Source organism: Schistocerca piceifrons, chromosome 1 (assembly GCF_021461385.2).
Source record: "Schistocerca piceifrons isolate TAMUIC-IGC-003096 chromosome 1, iqSchPice1.1, whole genome shotgun sequence".
NCBI classification, from domain to species: Eukaryota; Metazoa; Arthropoda; class Insecta; order Orthoptera; family Acrididae; genus Schistocerca; species Schistocerca piceifrons.
Genome location: NC_060138.1, coordinates 788,336,711 through 788,354,559, shown reverse-complemented (window position 1 = coordinate 788,354,559; position 17,849 = coordinate 788,336,711). Strand labels below are relative to the sequence as shown.

General features: G+C 39.5%; 1 protein-coding gene across 2 annotated transcripts in view; it reads left to right on the top strand.

Annotated features, from left to right (window-relative positions):
- LOC124713109 (G-protein-signaling modulator 2) overlaps positions 1-17,849 on the top strand; it is a 144,176-nt gene that overhangs the window by 107,150 nt on the left and 19,177 nt on the right. For both annotated transcript variants that reach the window (XM_047242924.1, XM_047242923.1), the window contains exon 12: positions 10,574-10,764. In XM_047242924.1, coding sequence (XP_047098880.1) covers positions 10,574-10,764 — 191 coding nt within the window. The remainder of the gene's footprint in view (positions 1-10,573; positions 10,765-17,849) is intronic.

Sequence of the window (17,849 nt, the reverse complement as noted above, 5' to 3'; positions counted from 1 at the left end):
TCCATCCGTACACCACTTCCACCCCCAGTTCCCTGTGATAGGGATCATACCCCTAGAGAAGACCAAGATGCAAGATGTGCCCAATCCACCCACCCAACATCACCTATTCCAGTCCCATCATGGGTTTATGCTACCCCCATCAGAGGCCAGGTTGACATGTGAAAGGAGCTACGTTATATACCAGCTCTGCTGCAACCTGTACAAAGTTGTCACGACAACAAACCATCAACTAGAGTGAGTGGGCACCGCCAAATCCTTAGAGCACATCTTTCGCTCCTGTAACATTCTGACCTAAACCTGAGGTAACTAGCTGCTCCACCAACCCCCCACCCGATTTTTTTGTGTGTGTGTGTGTGTGTGTGTGTGTGTGTGTGTGTGTGTGTGTGTGTGTCTGTCTGTACACCATCTCGTGCCCTGTACCCCCGCCAAATTAATGTCTCAACATCAGCTAGCTGTATTCAGTTATCTCACACTCTAGTCTGTGAAATCTTGTGCCCAACCGTATGCCACCTGCCCCCTCTAACTGCATCCCTAACTAGCCCACAGATGGCTCACGACTATTCCATGAGCTGCTTGAAGTTTTGTCCCACCCCTTCCCTGTGTCCCATGTCTGTCCATCCTTCGCCGTACAGTATTTGTGATGCAGTTATGGACACATTTTGTGCATTAATACTTGCGCTAAAGTATTTTACTTGTGCAAGTATTTGTACACAGAGATAAATATCTATATATACTCTTATTCATAATTTTTCATTAATTACAGTTTTAAAAAATGGAAAAAGGAAAGAATTCTTCCTTTGTGGTCATTTCCTTTATTTTCTGAACAACAGATCATATGCTTCATCATTCTGAACACTTCCACTTTTGTACTCATCGGCCTAACATCACACAATGCCAGCAAGGATTTATGAGGGTGTTCTGAAAAGTAATGGCTCCCAGTTTTTTATGTGATAACTCTTAAAGCTTTTTAAATAAAACAAACTTTATTAACATTCTGCATCTTTATTCTTGATGCTGACATATTTATTTCTCAACATAGTCACCCTGAAGACAAACACATTTTTTCCAATGAAAGACTGGTTTGTTGATACTGTCGCCGTAGAATCTTTGACTTCGTTGATGGAGCCACAGCTTCACTTCTGCTTTTAAGGCTTCATCACTATCAAAGTGAAGTCCTTGAAGATGTTCTTTAAGTGTTGAAAGCAGATGAAAACCAGAAGGGGCCAAGTTGGGACTGTATGGAGGATGATCAGTGACAGTGAACCCAAAATGTCAGATTGTTGCATATGTTGCAGATCTCGTGTGTGATCCGGCATTGTCATGCTGAAGGAAAGTTGTGCCCAGATCAGAATTCTTCATTGAAGAACTTCAGACAGTTAACTTTGTGAGGTTTTCATGCATTTTTCAGTCTGTTCCTAAGAATGTTAATATTCATTCTGCCTTTAGTCTCATGATAATATATATATTTTATATTATGTTGTTATTAACTTAGATCAATTATAAAATGATGTAAAGATTTTCAAATGTCAGTAATTTGACCTTAGTGAATGACTAGAATACTGCAGTGTCTTTTTTCTGAATTATGATAATATTTCTTCAGAATTGCATTCATATCTAATGGAACAGGCATTTTGGTGACTACAGCCATTATGAAATACATGAAATGTATTCACAATTTCGAATATGGACAACCATAAGCTATATAATGAAATTGTGGCAATGAAAATTTGTGTTGGGCCAGGACTTGAGCCTAGATTTTATGCTTATTGTAAGCAGTCACCTTACCATTTGCCTATTGAAGCATGACTCATGGCCAGACCCAAACTTCTGTATATTGTCAATCACGTGTGTGCAACCTGTACTCTTATATACATTATGTATATTCCCGTACAGGGGAGACATTTTATTTAAAAGGCGCTTACCCAGTATCTGGATAAATATGATATTGCAGTGACTGTGTTATTCCGAATTCGATACAGTGGTCCTTCAGACATGCTTGTATGTATGAAGGAACAGGCACTGCAACAACTACAACCATTATGAAATACATAAAATGTATTCACAGTTGCAAATATGGACAACTGTCACCTGTATAATAGAATGGCGACAAAGAAAATGAAACTGGGACTCTAATCTGGATTTTCTGCTTAACACGAGTAATTGCCTTAGCATTTAGCTACCCGAGCATGACTCATGGCCAGACTCAAACTTCCATATGTCATCCACCATGTTTCTACAATCTGCCAGTAATCTACATGGATAATCTACATCTACATGGATACGCTGCAAATCACATTTAAGTGCCTGGCAGAGGGTTCATCGAACCACCTTCACAATTCTCTATAATTCCAATCTCGTATAGCGCACGGAAAGAATGAACACCTATATCTTTCCGTGCAAGCTCTGATTTCCCTTATTTTATCGTGGTGATCGTTCCACCCTATGTAGGTCGGTGTCAACAAAATATTTTCGCATTCAGAGGAGAAAATTGGTGATTGGAATTTTGTGAGAAGATTCAGTCACAACAAAAAACGCCCTTCTTTTAATGATTTCCAGCCCAAATCCTGTATCATTTCTGTGACACTCTCTCCCATATTTTGTGATAATACAAAACGTGCTGCCTTTCTTTGAACTTTTTCGATGTACTCCGTCAGTCCTATCTGGTAAGGATCCCTCACCAAGCAGCAGTACTCTAAAAGAGGACGGACAAGTGTAGTGTAGGCAGTCTCTTTAGTAAATCAGTTACATTTTCTAAGTGTCCTGCCAATAAAACACAGTCTTTGGTTAGGCTTCCCCACAACATTTTCTATGCATTTCTTCCAATTTAAGTTGTTCATAATTGTAATTCCTAGGTATTTAGCTGAATTTATAGCCTTTAGATTTGACTGATTTATCGTGTAACCGAAGTGTAACAGATTCCTTTTTGCACTCATGTGGATGACCTCACACTTTTTGTTATTTAGGGTCAATTGCCAATTTTTGCACTATACAGATATCTTTTCTAAATCGTTTTGCAGTTTGTTTTTATCTTCTGATGACTTTATTGGTCGATAAACGACAGCATCATCTGCAAACAAATGAAGACTGCTGCTCAGATTGTCTCCCAAATCGTTTATATAGATAAGAAACAGCAAAGGGCCTATAACACTATCTTGGGGAATGCCTGAAATCACTTCTGTTTTACTCGATGACTTTCTGTCAGTTTCTATGAACTCTGACCACTGTGACAGGAAATCGCAAATCCAGTCACATAACCGAGATGATATTCCATAAGCACGCAATTTTACTACGAGCCGCTTGTGTGGTACAGTGTCAAAAGCCTTCCGGAAATCCAGGAATACGGAATCGATCTGAAATCCCTTGTCAATGGCACTCATCACTTCATGTGAATAAAGAGCTAGTTGTGTTTCACAGGAACGATGTTTTCTAAACCCATGTTGACTGTGTGTCAATAGACCGTTTACTTCGAGGTAATTCATAATGTTTGAACACAATATATGTTCTAAAATCCTGCTGCATATCAACGTTAACAATATGGGCCTGTAATTTAGTGGATTACTCCTACTACCTTTCTTGAATATTGGTGTGACCTGTGCAACTTTCCAGTCTTTGGGTATGGATCTTTCATCGAGCGAATGGTTATATATTATTGTTAAGTATGGAGCTAATGCATCAGCATACTCCGAAAGGAACCTAGTTGGTATACAACCTGGACCAGAAGACTTGTTTTTATTAAGTGATTTGAGTTGCTTCACTACTCCGAGTATATTTACTTCTATGTTACTCATGTTGGCAGCTGTTCTCGACTCGAATTCTGGTATATTTACTTTGTCTTCTTTTGTGAAGGCATTTTGGAAGGCTGTGTTTAATAACTCTGCTTTGGCAGCACTGTTTTCGATAGTAACTCCATTGTTATCGTGGAGAGAAGGCATTGATTGTTTCTTGCCACTAACATACTTCACATCGTACATCCATTAAGTATATTCCCATACACTGGAGACATTTTACTTGAAAGTCGCTCACCCGGTGTCGGTGGATAGATATGAAATTTCTGTGCCTGTGTTGCTCCGAATTTCACTGCAATGTTCTTCCAGAGTGCATGCATGGTTGATGACATATGGAAGTTAGAGTCTGGCCGTGAGTTGTACTCAGACAGCCAAATGGTAAGGCAACTGCTCACGATAAGTGGGGTTTGAGTCCTTGTCCGGCTCAAATTTTCATTGTCATGATCCCATTAGACAGCTGATGGTTGTCCATATTCATAACTGTGAATGCCTTTAATGTATAAGTGAATGAAGGACAACAGTGATCCTAGGACCAACCTCACACTTTATTCGTAGTACATCAGTGATATGTACATAACAGTAGCTTGGTGAAATTACATAGTACAGCTACAGTCTTAAATACTAAAATTCATTGCACATAATCATGTGAAGGAGTACAGCTGTAATCTTAAGTATTAAAAACATCATTGTCTACATCATAGAACTATTTTTGTACTGCAACATGGGGTTTTTGTTTGTCAGTCATTTAATTTCATTTTGAATTTTTTAAATCTAAAGGAGTAAGAAGTGAGAGGAAACTTGTTAAAAGTTTTGAGGGGATTCACTTCATGGGAGTTTCCTGTTATTGCTAGCCTGGCACTTTGGAATGTCACTGTTTGCCTTATTTCTAGTGCCATGTCTGTGAATTGTTTCACTAGTAACATATTCTTTAACGTTGTTTCTGAGAAAGAGTGCAGACACATAGATAAACAGATTCACTACTTTTAGTGTCCTGAGCCTGGTAAAAGGAGGACAACAGTGCTCCATAGAACCAGCCGTGTATTATTTGTGTGTGTGTGTGTGTGTGTGTGTGTGTGTGTGTGTGTGTGTGTGTGTGTGTGTAAATGTCCATGTCCCCATATGAGTAGGCCTTATGACTTAAATGAGTGAATGAATCCTAAATGTATCATACGGAGATAATTACTTCTGACCATCTCTTTCTGTTTCCACATGTAGTGCAACACTTGCGAGATCTTTTCACAACAAACTTGGTTGATATGCTCTTTCCTATTGAATTTGGCATCACAGTGTATTCCTAAGGGCGTGACACATTTATTTTCTATATTCTTAGGCAATCCTTACATAAGCTTTTGGATTTCATTGAATCTTATCAATAGTTAGTATGTCATCATGTGAAGTAAGTAAAGTTATATCATCAACAAGGCAGGCTACAGACTGTGATACACAAGAAGGCTGTTAATTAATAGCCACAAAGAAAAAGAAGGGGACTGTCTTCTGTTGTTCAGGTAGGAAGCAATTACTGTTAATGTAGTTTTGTGTACACCACAATACTCCAGTTTTATTAGTGATATGTTAAAAGGAATGCAGTTAGATCACATAATACAAGAGATACCACTTTCTTGTTTGTGAATGCTGTTAAAGTCTGACCAACAATTTTTAGAACAGCTGCCGTGGTATACTTTTAACTAGCTGAAATCCATACTGACTATTACAGAGGAGGCCATGCTTTTCAAAATAATTGCTTAATTGAGTGTACACTTGTGAATCAAATATTTTGAGAGTATCAGCACAACACATACCAGCCAGTAGCTCTGTGGAAGTTGTTTATCACCCTGATACGGGCATAACTTTTAAGATTTCGAGTGAATCTGGAGGAACTCTGTACTCTAAACATTTATTAAAAATAAAACTTTGTGGCTTACTTATAAAGTGAACTGTGCTTTTGACACACAATTATACATCCAGTAGCAGTCCATACTTTTGGAATTATATGATTTAGAAACAGTTTTACAGACCCCATTGGGTGCGATTTTATCCCAGACAGTTGGAGACTAAGCAGATCCCTTGCAGATGTGTCTGTGGCCTAAATTTGTCTCCAAGTTCTCTGACTGATATGACAAAGCAATCATTCAATTCTCTTGGATCAAGCAGAGGTTACATACCTGTCTAGATGAATCATCTCATCTAATAACTTTCCATGCTGCCTTACACATATTGGGGCACCTTCTATGCACCTTTCGTGCGGGGCTTTAATGGCTCATATAAGCTTAGCTCCTTTTCATATTGCTATTATTCCAGCCAACAGTATCCATTATTTGATTTTACCTAATGGCTTTTCTTCCATTCAACAACTAAGTGGTTGTTTTCCTTTGTTACAATTCTCCATGTTACTCAATGTCTATCCTTTATTTTCTCTTATGACCTGTGTGTTACTGTTGCTTTCCAGACCACACACACTCTGATTTCCAAGCCACACTGTATCAACAGTCTTGTTCATGTACAACACCCAGCTGCGTGTCTGCTTGGATAATCTAGTTACCTCCTTTCTTCACACATATCCACCCACTGAGCTACGTCCCATTGTTATTGTCTTTTTATTTTTTTATTTTTTTCTTTGGTGTCATTGTGTATTCATGTTGATTTTAGTTTGCTTTTGCCTTTTACAATCAGCCCTATTACACAAGACTTCATCTTTTTTTCCCCATACTTCATCCATTGCCGATGAATCCCCACCACATGAACCCCCCTCTCTAAATGATCTGACCATCAAGTTAGCCATCTCTTATTGCACTTCCTCTATCCACAATGACATCTATCAGTTCAAATTTCTCCAGTCCATAGCTCTCACCAACGCAGTCCTGAGTCTCTTGTGGAAGTGATGGGTAGTTGCAGTCCAAGGCAGGAATAGGAGATAAACAGGATGCTAAGTTTTTTGAGGAGGCATTGTGCATGCTGCCCTCGTTCCTGGAGTGCAAGAGAGTCGCTCTGGAAGATGAAATGCACAAATTTAGGGAAAATGAAATGAGAAATATCGTCCTCCTTCTGTAAAATTCTCCTGCACTGCAATTCTAAGTATGTGCATCCCATTTTCCAGAGTGACACTCTTGCACTCCAGGAACGAGGGCAGCATGCACAACGCCTCCCCAAAAAACTTACCATCCTGTTTATCTCCTATTCCTGCCTTGGACCGCCACTACCCATCACCTCCACAAGAGACTCAATGAAATCTCCCCACACTTCCTCATAGGAACAAACCCTGCCTTGCAGATCTACTACATTCAGCACATCCTCAGAAACTCACTCCCAACACCACACAGAATCCAGAACGTAAACAGACCAGAAACACAGTCAGGAAGCTATCCTCCAAAAGCCTCAGTCCCACGTATCAGTCCTTTCCAAAGGCCTTACCATTTGCTCCGCTCCAGAATTCACTCATGCTGGACTTGTTAATAGCCTTCTGTCCTTCCACCAGTCCTTCCAGTTGAAACCCTTCTTCACCCCCAACCCTACCAATCAGACTCAATCCAAAGCAAATGTTGATCCCTGCCTGACTCAGTTGGCTCCTCCGTCTAACAATGATCCACACCTACTGCGCCCAAATCACCGCCCATTAACTTTGCAGAATTTCCTAACCTCATACCTTGCCTCATAATCCTTCAGTTTGAAAACCAGCCTTACATCCACAGAAATAACCACTCTCCACCACCTAAAAAATGGTCCCAACATTGTAATCTTATCTGCCGACAAATGCTCCAACACTGTGGTTATGAACTGCAGGGATTACCTGGCAGAGAAGGTCTCTGTCACCTACTAACCCTGTCACAGCGACACCATTCCATGAATCGAGCAGGGCTTCAGTCCCTCCTCAAATCCTTAGGCCCATTCCAGAACATCTCTCTTCAGTCTATCTGTTTCCTAACCCCCACCACTCCCCGCACTCCTACCTTCCACAGTCCTCCTAAAGTCTGATACCCAACCACCCAGGATGCCCCATTGTGGCTGGTTACACTGCTCCCACAGAAAGAATCTCTATATTCATTACTCTTACTTAGCCAATTACTCTCCACCTACCCTCGTATATAAAAGACTCTAACCATTTCTTCCACCAACTCATCACAGTTGCTGTTCCTTTACCACTGATGACTTGCTTGTCACTGGTGATACCACCTCCCTTTATGCTAACATGGCCTTGTCCTTGTTGCTATTGAACACTACCTTTCTCAATGCCCAACTGAATCCAAACATACAACCTTCATCTTGGTCGCAATGACCAGCTATATCCTCAACTGCAATTACTTCACATTTGAAAGCATCACCTACAAACAAATCCATGGTACGCCATTGGGCGTCCACATTGGCAACTTCCTATGTCATCCTATTCATGGCCATTTACAGGAATCCTTCCTAAACACCCAGAATACCAATCAGATTCATTAATGACATCTTTATGATATGGATCAAGGGTGAGAAATGAACACATTCTCCCCCGCTCGCTTCACATGCTCCTTCCAACCCAACAAGCCACCTTTCTTGATGTAGACATCCACCACAAGGATGACTACATCAATCCTCTGTCCACATCAAACCTACCAAGCATCAGCAGTACCTCCACTTCGACAGCTGTCACCAATTCCACACTAAGAAGTCCATTCCAATACAGCCTAGCCATCTGTGGTCTTCACAATTGTAGTGACCAGCAGTTCCTCTACAAATATGCCAAGTGTACCACTGAGGTCTTCACAGTCTGAAATTACCCTCCCAGAAACAGATCTCCCAGGCATTCTCTCCCCAGTAACCTATCACCTCCCACGTACCTACTGTCCACCCACAAAGGAGCACTCCTCTTGTGACTCATTACCACTAAGTTCTGGAGCCATTTCGTATCCCATCAAAGTCAGGGCTACCTGTGAAATCAGCCATGTGATCTACAAGCTAAGCTACAACCATTGCACTGCTGTCTACATGCACATGAAAAGTAACAAGCTGTCTATCTGCGGTGCCAAACTGTGGCCAAGAGACAGCTGGACCACCCAGTTTTTGAGCATGCTGCCGAACACAATGTGCTTCACGTGACTCAAAGCCTCCTTTACATGATGAGTAGCTATCTATTCTTACCATATTATTGTTATTTCATCCTGGACTTTCGATTTTGTTATCTAGATATGCATCATTATAGGACATTTGTTTGTGCAATGCAAGTTAAAGGGGTCATGCTGTCTTGTTGTTCTGCATCTCCCATTTGTTGTTCTGTATCTCCCATTTCTATTAAAATCTCCACAGATAACAACCGTTGTTTTAAACTTAAAAAGTTTATTGACCACTAACTCAAACTGATCAAAAAATATATTTATATCTCCATTTGGAGACCTACATAGACTAATGATTATTATGTTTTCTTCAGTCAGTCTTATGTAATTAAATTCTCCATTTATTTTTTAAGAATATGGTGTCATGTCTAATTTCGAATATTTAAGACCAAGTTCGATGGAAATTCCAGCAGCAACATTTTATTGGTGTTTTGTATACATTATGACAGCTGCAGCATACACTTGAGGAATGAAACTGTCTACGTGATTTTCTGTTAGCCAGTGCTTTTATACACATATCACATCTACTTCTTTAATTTTGCAAAAATATTCTAATTCTAATAGTTTTTCTTATACAACAGATATTGGCTTGCAGCAATGTAAATATTTTATCATTTTTTTCATTCTTAAGTGAGCACTCATCTACAAGGGAAGTAGCTGATTTGTGCACCTTGTAATTGTCTAAGATGGAACTGCTGGAATGTTTACATCTCCTAATTATACATTTTCGTCATTGCTCTTCATCTTGGTAGATATCACTACAATTTCATTGTGTCACATGTTAAATTCTAAAGACACATCATTTTTGTCTTTCAAAGATGTAACATGCTTAATACCAAGCTGCATGTTTGACTTCTGATGAACTATATCTAACAAATGCCTTTCCCATTCTGTAGATGTAGAGACCATGTGCTGTATGAAACTTGTTTCCCTACTGTGCTTATATCAATTTATATGGCATTTTTAAATTCTCTGCATACATTTCGCACAGCTTTATTTGTCTTTCCTACCTTATTCACACAGGATCAGTTATGTAGATCATGATGATGTGGTACAGAAAAAACTGTAGCATCTCATTTTTCTATTATCTCTGCCTCTCTTGAGTAATAAAACTACTACTCCAGTTGCTAGTTGAGACAAGAGATAACATTATCAGCCAACGGTTATTCTGCTCTGAACTATCACAATACAGCTTCCAAGGTTCTCTGGTGTACTGTCATATTCAATCATCAATGGTCCACAGTATTTTAGTGAATAATCATTACCTGATGGAAACCATAAGAACCACCTGATGATGGCGTAACTTTTATTCACTGAAATATTGTGGACCTTTGATGAGTGGATCCAGGAGTACACCTGAGAACCTTGGAAGCAGTATATACACTGGAAAAGCCTCAGGTCACATATTAACATACATCTTAAAACTTTCATTTATACTACTTAGCAATTCAAGTATTTCAGAAGAACTGTGGTGACAGTTGCATGAAATGTCTAATGCTTACCATATTTTCACTCCGGTAATTCTTCATCCATTATCTTGTTGTTGTTTGTTGTATTGCTATGCGAAATCAAAATTTACATTAAATCTGCTGTCTGTTTAATGTGCTACTTTTATTGCCCATTGCTCCATTTGTAAGAGAGGTGTGAACTTTTTTCATTTGCAGCGGTTGTTGAGATCATATTTTAATTTTTTGATTACAGGGAATGGAGACTCATCAAAAGTGCAAGAGGAGTTGCTAGACCTAATTGCAGGCATGCAGAGCAAGCGAATGGATGAACAAAGGGTTGCTTTGCCACATTTACCAGGATTGCTTCCACCATCACAAGTACAGAGGCTTTCACTTGGTTCTGCTCCAGATGATACCTTCTTAGAGATGCTGATGCGTTGTCAGGTTAGATTTACAGCAGCTTCGACTTTTAACTTGCCTTACATATGTAATGTAAAGCTAATAATCGTCTACATGGGTACTCTGAAAATCACATTTAAGTGCCTGGCAGAGGGTTCATCAAACCACCTTCACAGTTCTCTATTATTCTAATCTTGTGTAGTTCTTTCCGTGCAAGCTCTGGTTTTTAATATTTTATCATGGTAATTGTTTCTCCCTGTGTAGATCAGCACCAACAAAATATTTTCACATTCGTAGGAGAAAGCTGGTGACCGGAATTTCATGAGCAGATTCATCCGCAACGAGAAACGCCTTTGTTTTAATGATGCCCGTCCCAAATCCAGTATCATTTGAGTCACACACTCTCCCCTATTTCGCGATAATACAAAACGTGCTGCCATTCTTTGAACTCTCTCTATGTGCTCCATTAGTTGTATCTGGTAAGGATCCCACACCAAGCAGCAGTATTCTAAAAGAGGACGGACAAGTGTAGTGTAGGCAGTCTCTTTAGTAAATCAGTTACATTTTCTAAGTGTCCTGCCAATAAAACACAGTCTTTGGTTAGGCTTCCCCACAACATTTTCTATTCATTTCTTCCAATTTAAGTTATTCATAATTGTAATTCCTAGGTATTTAGCTGAATTTACGGCCTTTAGATTTGACTGATTTATTGTGTAACCAAAGTGTAACAGATTCCTTTTTGCACTCATGTGGATGACCTCACACTTTTTGTTATTTAGAGTCAATTCCCAATTCTTACACTATACAGATATCTTTTCTAAATCATTTTGCAATTTGTTTTGACCTTCTGATGACTTTATAAGTTGATAAACGACAGCATCATCTGCAAAAAACCTAAGACATCTGCTCAGATTGTCTCCCAAATTGTTTATATAAGTAAGAAACAACAAAGGGCCTTTAACACTATCTTGGGGAATGCCAGAAATCACTTCTGTTTTACTCAATGACTTTCATCAATTACTACGACATCTCAGACAGGATATCACAAATCTAGTCAGATAACGGACGATATTCCATAAGCACGCAGTTTCACTACAAGCCACTTGGGGGGTACAGTGTCAAAAACCTTCTGGAAATCCAGAAATACAGAATAGATTTAAAACCCCTTGTCAGTAGCACTCAACTCATCATACAAGTAAAGAGCTAGTTGTGTTTAACAAGAATGATGTTTTCTAAATCCGTGTTGTGTGTGTGTGTGTGTGTGTGTGTGTGTGTGTGTGTGTGTGTCAATAGAAAGTTTTTTTTGGAGGTAATTTGTAATGTTTGAATATAGATGTTAATGATATGGGCCTGTAATTTAGTGACTTATTCCTACTGCCTTTCTTGACTATTGGTGTGACCTGTGCAACTTTTCAATCTTTGGGTACAGATCTTTCATTTAGGGGATGGTTGTATATGATTACTAAATATGGAGCTATTGCATCAGCACTCTCTGAAAGGACCTAATTGGTATACAGTCGGGACCAGAAGACTTGCTTTTATTAAGTGATTTAAGTTGCTTCACTACTCTGAGGTTATCTACTTCTATGTTAATCATGTTGGCAGCTGTTCTTGATTCGAATTCTGCAATATTTATTCGTCTTCTTTGGTAAAGGAATGCTGTGTTTAGTAACTGTGCTTTGGCAGCACTGTCTTCAATAGTACCTCCCTCGCTATCGTGCAGAGAAGGCATTGATTGTGTCTTGCCACTAGGCTACTTCACATACTACCAGAATCTCTTTGGATTTTCTGCCAGCTTTTGAGATAATGTTTTGTTGTGGAAACTATTATAAGCATTTCACATTCAAGTCCGTGCTTAATTTCAAGCTTCTGTAAAAGATTGCCAATCTTGGTGATTTTGCATCTGTTTAAATTTGATATGTTTTTTCGTTGTTTCTGAAACAGTGTTCTGACGCATTTTGTGCAATGTGGAGGATCGGCTCCAATGTTTGTTAATTTGTTTGGTATAAATCTCTCAATTGCTGCTGATACTATTTCTTTGAATTTAAGCCACATCTGGTCTACACTTACATTGTTCATTTGGAAGGAGTGGAGACTGTCTCTTTAAAAAGTATGAAGTGAATTTTTATCTGCTTTTTTGAATAGGTGTATTTTTCATTTATTTTGGAGGATTTGGAGGTACAACATTCAATCTCACTACGACAACCCTGTGTTCACTAACCCCTGTATCCATTTTGATGCTCGTTAATAACTCACAATTATTTGTTGTTAAGAGGTCAAGTGTGTTTTCACAGTCGTTAACTATCCGCTTGGGCTCATGAAGTAACTGCTCGAAATAATTTACGGAGAATGCGTATAGCACAATTTCGGATGATGATTTATGTGTACATCCAGAATTAAACATGTATTTTCTTTCTGTAATGTTACATTACTATTTTGAATACTAGAGCAAAATAAAATTTAGGGTAGGGATAAAAATAACTTTGCAATTGCAGGGGACGCAAGTGTAATAACAGTTACCATGTGCTGCTTTTATCCTTAATGTGTTGGTGTCTGCCAAGCTTAGTGCTAGTGTAGAGTATACAATCATCAGTGTCTCATAATTTAGTGAGGGCATCAGCTTTGACTGCTCATAAATCTGGAAAGTGTGGGTTGGTTAGTTATTAATGTTGTAGTTGTCATTGTGGAGATGTGCAGCCATATTTGCCAGGAACTAAAACCACTTAAACATTTTATTGGTTGCTCCATGTGCTATCCAGGATATTTCAGAAATAAAAATAAATATTTCATGTTTTTGTTATAAGGACAGTTTAGTTCATGTAACATGCTCACATTTCAGTGTATATGGAGACACAGCTGCTGAAAGCTCATGCATTTAATTTTGATACTTGCTCGTAAGTCTGAAACATATGACTGGTATTCTGTGTTCTCATGTTTGAATCTAATTGGACTGCAGCGTCAAGCTGACTATCTGTGCTAATAGAAGTATTGACTGTATTTACTCAAATCTAAGCCGCACTTTTTTTCCGGTTTTTGTAATCCAAAAAACCGCCTGCGGCTTAGAATCGAGTGCAAAGCAAGCGGAAATTCTGAAAAAAGTTGGTGGGTGCCGCCACAACTTACTTCTGGCATCGAATATATGTAGCGCTACACAGGCATGCTTTGTAGGCACAAAGATAAATACTGGCGCCAAAACCTCTGCGTCAGTAAATAAATTTAAAAAAAAAAGGTGGAAGACGAGCTATTTTCTCCGCCCCGACTTTCGACCACTGCATTTTCATACATTATCCAACAAAGTGAATACAAATTCTGTATTGTTCATCTTCGAATGTATCAGCATTTCAATGTACTACGAAAATCCGACTGGCAAGACTGTTTGGGATGTTTGTCAATATGGCCAACTCTACGTTCTGAATTTTTTCCTATCTGTGAGAAGAGATGGTTGCTAATAGGAACTTTTATAAATTGTGAATCACATGCAGTATTCTTGTCACCATAAGAATAATAAGCATATAAACATTTTGCCATGTATTGTTTCATGTTTGCTGCTATCTCATTTAAATCTGTCTGCCTAATAAACTACGAAACTAGAGTGAGACGACAGCAAACGCGGAAGAATATACATATCATGTCATGTTTATATTCGTATTATTCTTATGCTTAATAGTGATACAGTCAGAAATGAAGCACGGCAATTGACTAGATTTTTAAATCTAAGATGACCCTAATTTCTGTGTAGAATGTAATGTACTAAAGAGGCGCCTGCAAAGATTTTCAAACGGAGAAAAATTTTCGCTAAGCTCTCGTTCAGAACATCTTCTATCATACGCAGTCTATTATTTGGTTCTTGTTGATCATTATCAAAGAAAGCAGCAGTGTAAGTAACAATAAATAGCAGTTTCTTGCCATTGTTTCGCTAATGAGACGATTCCTCTCTCGTAGCGGTAGCGGTAGCGCGCACAAAAGGAAGCCATGCTGCGAGCGGCGACAGGCCGTAAACACGCACTATCAGAATGTGACAAACAATGCATGGCACAGTACAGTAATGCATTTTCCGCTTAGTGTGATGTAAACACCTATAACAAAGAAAACTGCGCTTATCAGATCAAAGAAAAATAAGCAATCAATTCAAACCAGACGAAGCTCGTGGAAAAGAAAGGGTACCCGTATAAATACGGACGGAGCGCCTGACGCATAGCAATGGCTACCTGGTAAAGCTTTACTGCTAAGCTTACGACTCGAACCAAACTACTGTAGCTGTATCGTCATTCATTCGACCTAAATTGTGTCTCATATTACAATGGACCAACTTTGTTTCGATTTGGAGATGCGGCCTATAATTTTTCTCTCCCCTTGAATTTCGAGTCTCAAATTTCAGGTGCGGCTTAGATTCAGGAAATTTTTTTTTCCTTGATTTCGAGTCTCATTTTTCAGGTGCGGCGTAGATTCAAGTGCGGCTTAGATTCGAGTAAATACGGTGAAAATAGTGCCACCCCTCTTTACACTCGCTGAATATGCTAATGTGTTATTTTTTTTAAGGATTTTACAGTAGAATTGCTTCTGCTTCTTGTGAAGAATTTAAACATTTATTGATGTTCCACATGCTGAAGTATGGTGAATATTACCAACAGCATACCTATTATCAGAGCTGAGAGGGGACAGTTCATATTAGTTTAATGACAAACAGTTCAATAATTTTGAAATTCATGACAAATGGCACATGGTACACTCGCTATTAGTCAATATCCATCATGTGTTCGCTTTCTTCCAACTGATGTTGAATTGATATGTCTGTCTGTGCGGCAGGGCAGGATGTTTGTTTGATTTGTGAAGACATTTTTTTTTTTATGATGAACAGAATGCAATCTCTGCTAGCCCCTTGCACCACACCCACCTCCACGTCTTCACTCATCCTGCACACACACACACACACACACACACACACACACATCATCTTACTCACAGTCTCCCCTTCCTATCCACTTCTCAATGTCATCATCAAGGTACACTGCGTGAACATACAATTGCCTGTGTTGCAATCCTGTCCCATACACCCAACTGTCCCTCCCTCCCTGCTGCTAGCCATCCTTCCCCAACCCTCTCTCTTACTCCGACTCCCCACCTCTTTACCCACCCACTCCACCCAACACAACTCCACATCCCAGTTGAGCCACACAATTTCATTCTATGCGTATAGTATGCAGTGAGTTGTTTAATTTGTAAGTCGGACCTTCCTTGATCTGCCTTGGTGGGTCATGTCATCGGATTTCCTCCTGCTTGTGTGCGGTGCAGCTCTCGTAAATGTCATCCCATGCAGAGTCTTCATTGGTGCATTGGATGTCTCTGTCGGTGGAAGCTAATTATCTGAAATTGCTGTCGGTCAACTTTGGGATATCTATTTACTCGAAATTAACATTCAGAATGCCTAATATCAATTTTATTCCTATTAGATCAATAATGAAACACTCATGTCACAAAGTACTCGTAACCGGGAGCATGGCTACCATCGAACAAGACAGGAAGAGCTCTTAACGCCGGCTGCCGACTTTGGCGTGCAGTCCGTATCTCTTACTAGTTTCGTCACAGTTCGTGGATTTCCGATCAAGTTCATACTTACTAAGATGTGCATTTGTTAATGAATGGGTGTGAATTTTAACGAGACAAAATTATGATAGTTTTAAACATCCAGAGGCTTCTCCTAGTATTCATGTTGTTATAAATGACTTTAATTATTAAATATAAATAATAAAAATCAGTGACTTTGGTGCCAAGATGGCAGTACTTCCCGTCCTGTATATTTCTCAGGCTAACGCTTGTTGCTACGGTCCAGTGCTGAGCCCCATCCCACTACGCACGACATATGGTCGCTTCGTCACCTAGCAAGCCAGCGTGGGAAATGCTCTCCGGTTCATGGCCGGCTACAGACTACAGCACTTCCTAACTATCGTGAATACATCAATAAGAGACAATAATTTATTAAAACTGGTAAAAATGTCTTCCTCATGTCAGAGGCACCTTACAAACTTACAGTAATTTTTGAGAAGTTCAGTTTGCCTAGGTTATTTGAAATTCTGTCTAGCTTTCTTCAAACAATGGAAACTCCAGGAAGTAATATCAACAATGTAGGAAAAGATAGATTGCTACTTATCGTAAAGAAGACATGTCAAGTTGCAGACAAGCACGATTAAAAAGGTACGATACTCATATGTAGCTTTCAGCCACAGTGCTCATCAGTAAAGAGAGAGAGAGACACACACAATGTGCTCTCTCTCTCACACACACACACACACACACACACACACACACACACACACACACAAAAAGCAAGCACACACAAAAGCAAAAATAAGTAGCTACTTACCCCTCCGCACCTTCTCTCCTGCCCTCTGTCTAAACTGCAACACTTCACTGTCCGACACTCCCACCATACTATCCCTACCCCTCCCCACCCCAGACTCCTCCTTACCCCCGCCCAGTCGCCACTCCCATCAAGCACTGGTGCTGCTCCTCGCAGTGTGGTTTCAGCCCTCTGACACTGCAGACATGTGTGCAAGTTGCGTTTGCACGATTTGTGTGTGTGTGTGTGTGTGTGTGTGTGTGTGTGTGTGTGTGTGCACGCGCGCGTGCGTGTTTGCGCGCGCTGTGTGTGTGTGTGTGTGTGTGTGTGTGTGTGTGTGTGTGTACTGCTGACAAATGGCTGAAAGCTATAATTGTTGAATCTTTTTGTTGTGCCTATCGTGACTAAGCATCTCCGCTATATGGTGAGTAGCAACTTTCCTTCTCTGGTATTGTTACTTATTTACTTCATAAATTTTGATTCGCTAAAGCTAAAACTCTCCCTTTCTCTCCATAGGGTGGGGTTTGAGAGAGACGAATTAGAGTTTTACGAATGTTGACCCAAATATTAATATTTTCCACAGATTCGGATAAGTTTTGTTTGTTTCGTGGTCATGAGGCCACACAACTTTTAATTATCAAACAAATCATCTGACTAGCTAACTAACTAACCAAACATCCTACTTACTAATGAGTGAACTCATTAACTAAACAACTATCTGACTGACAAACCTAATTTTTTATTAGATTTGGAGTAATCACTCTTGTTTGTTGAGAAGTTTCACAACTGGGGT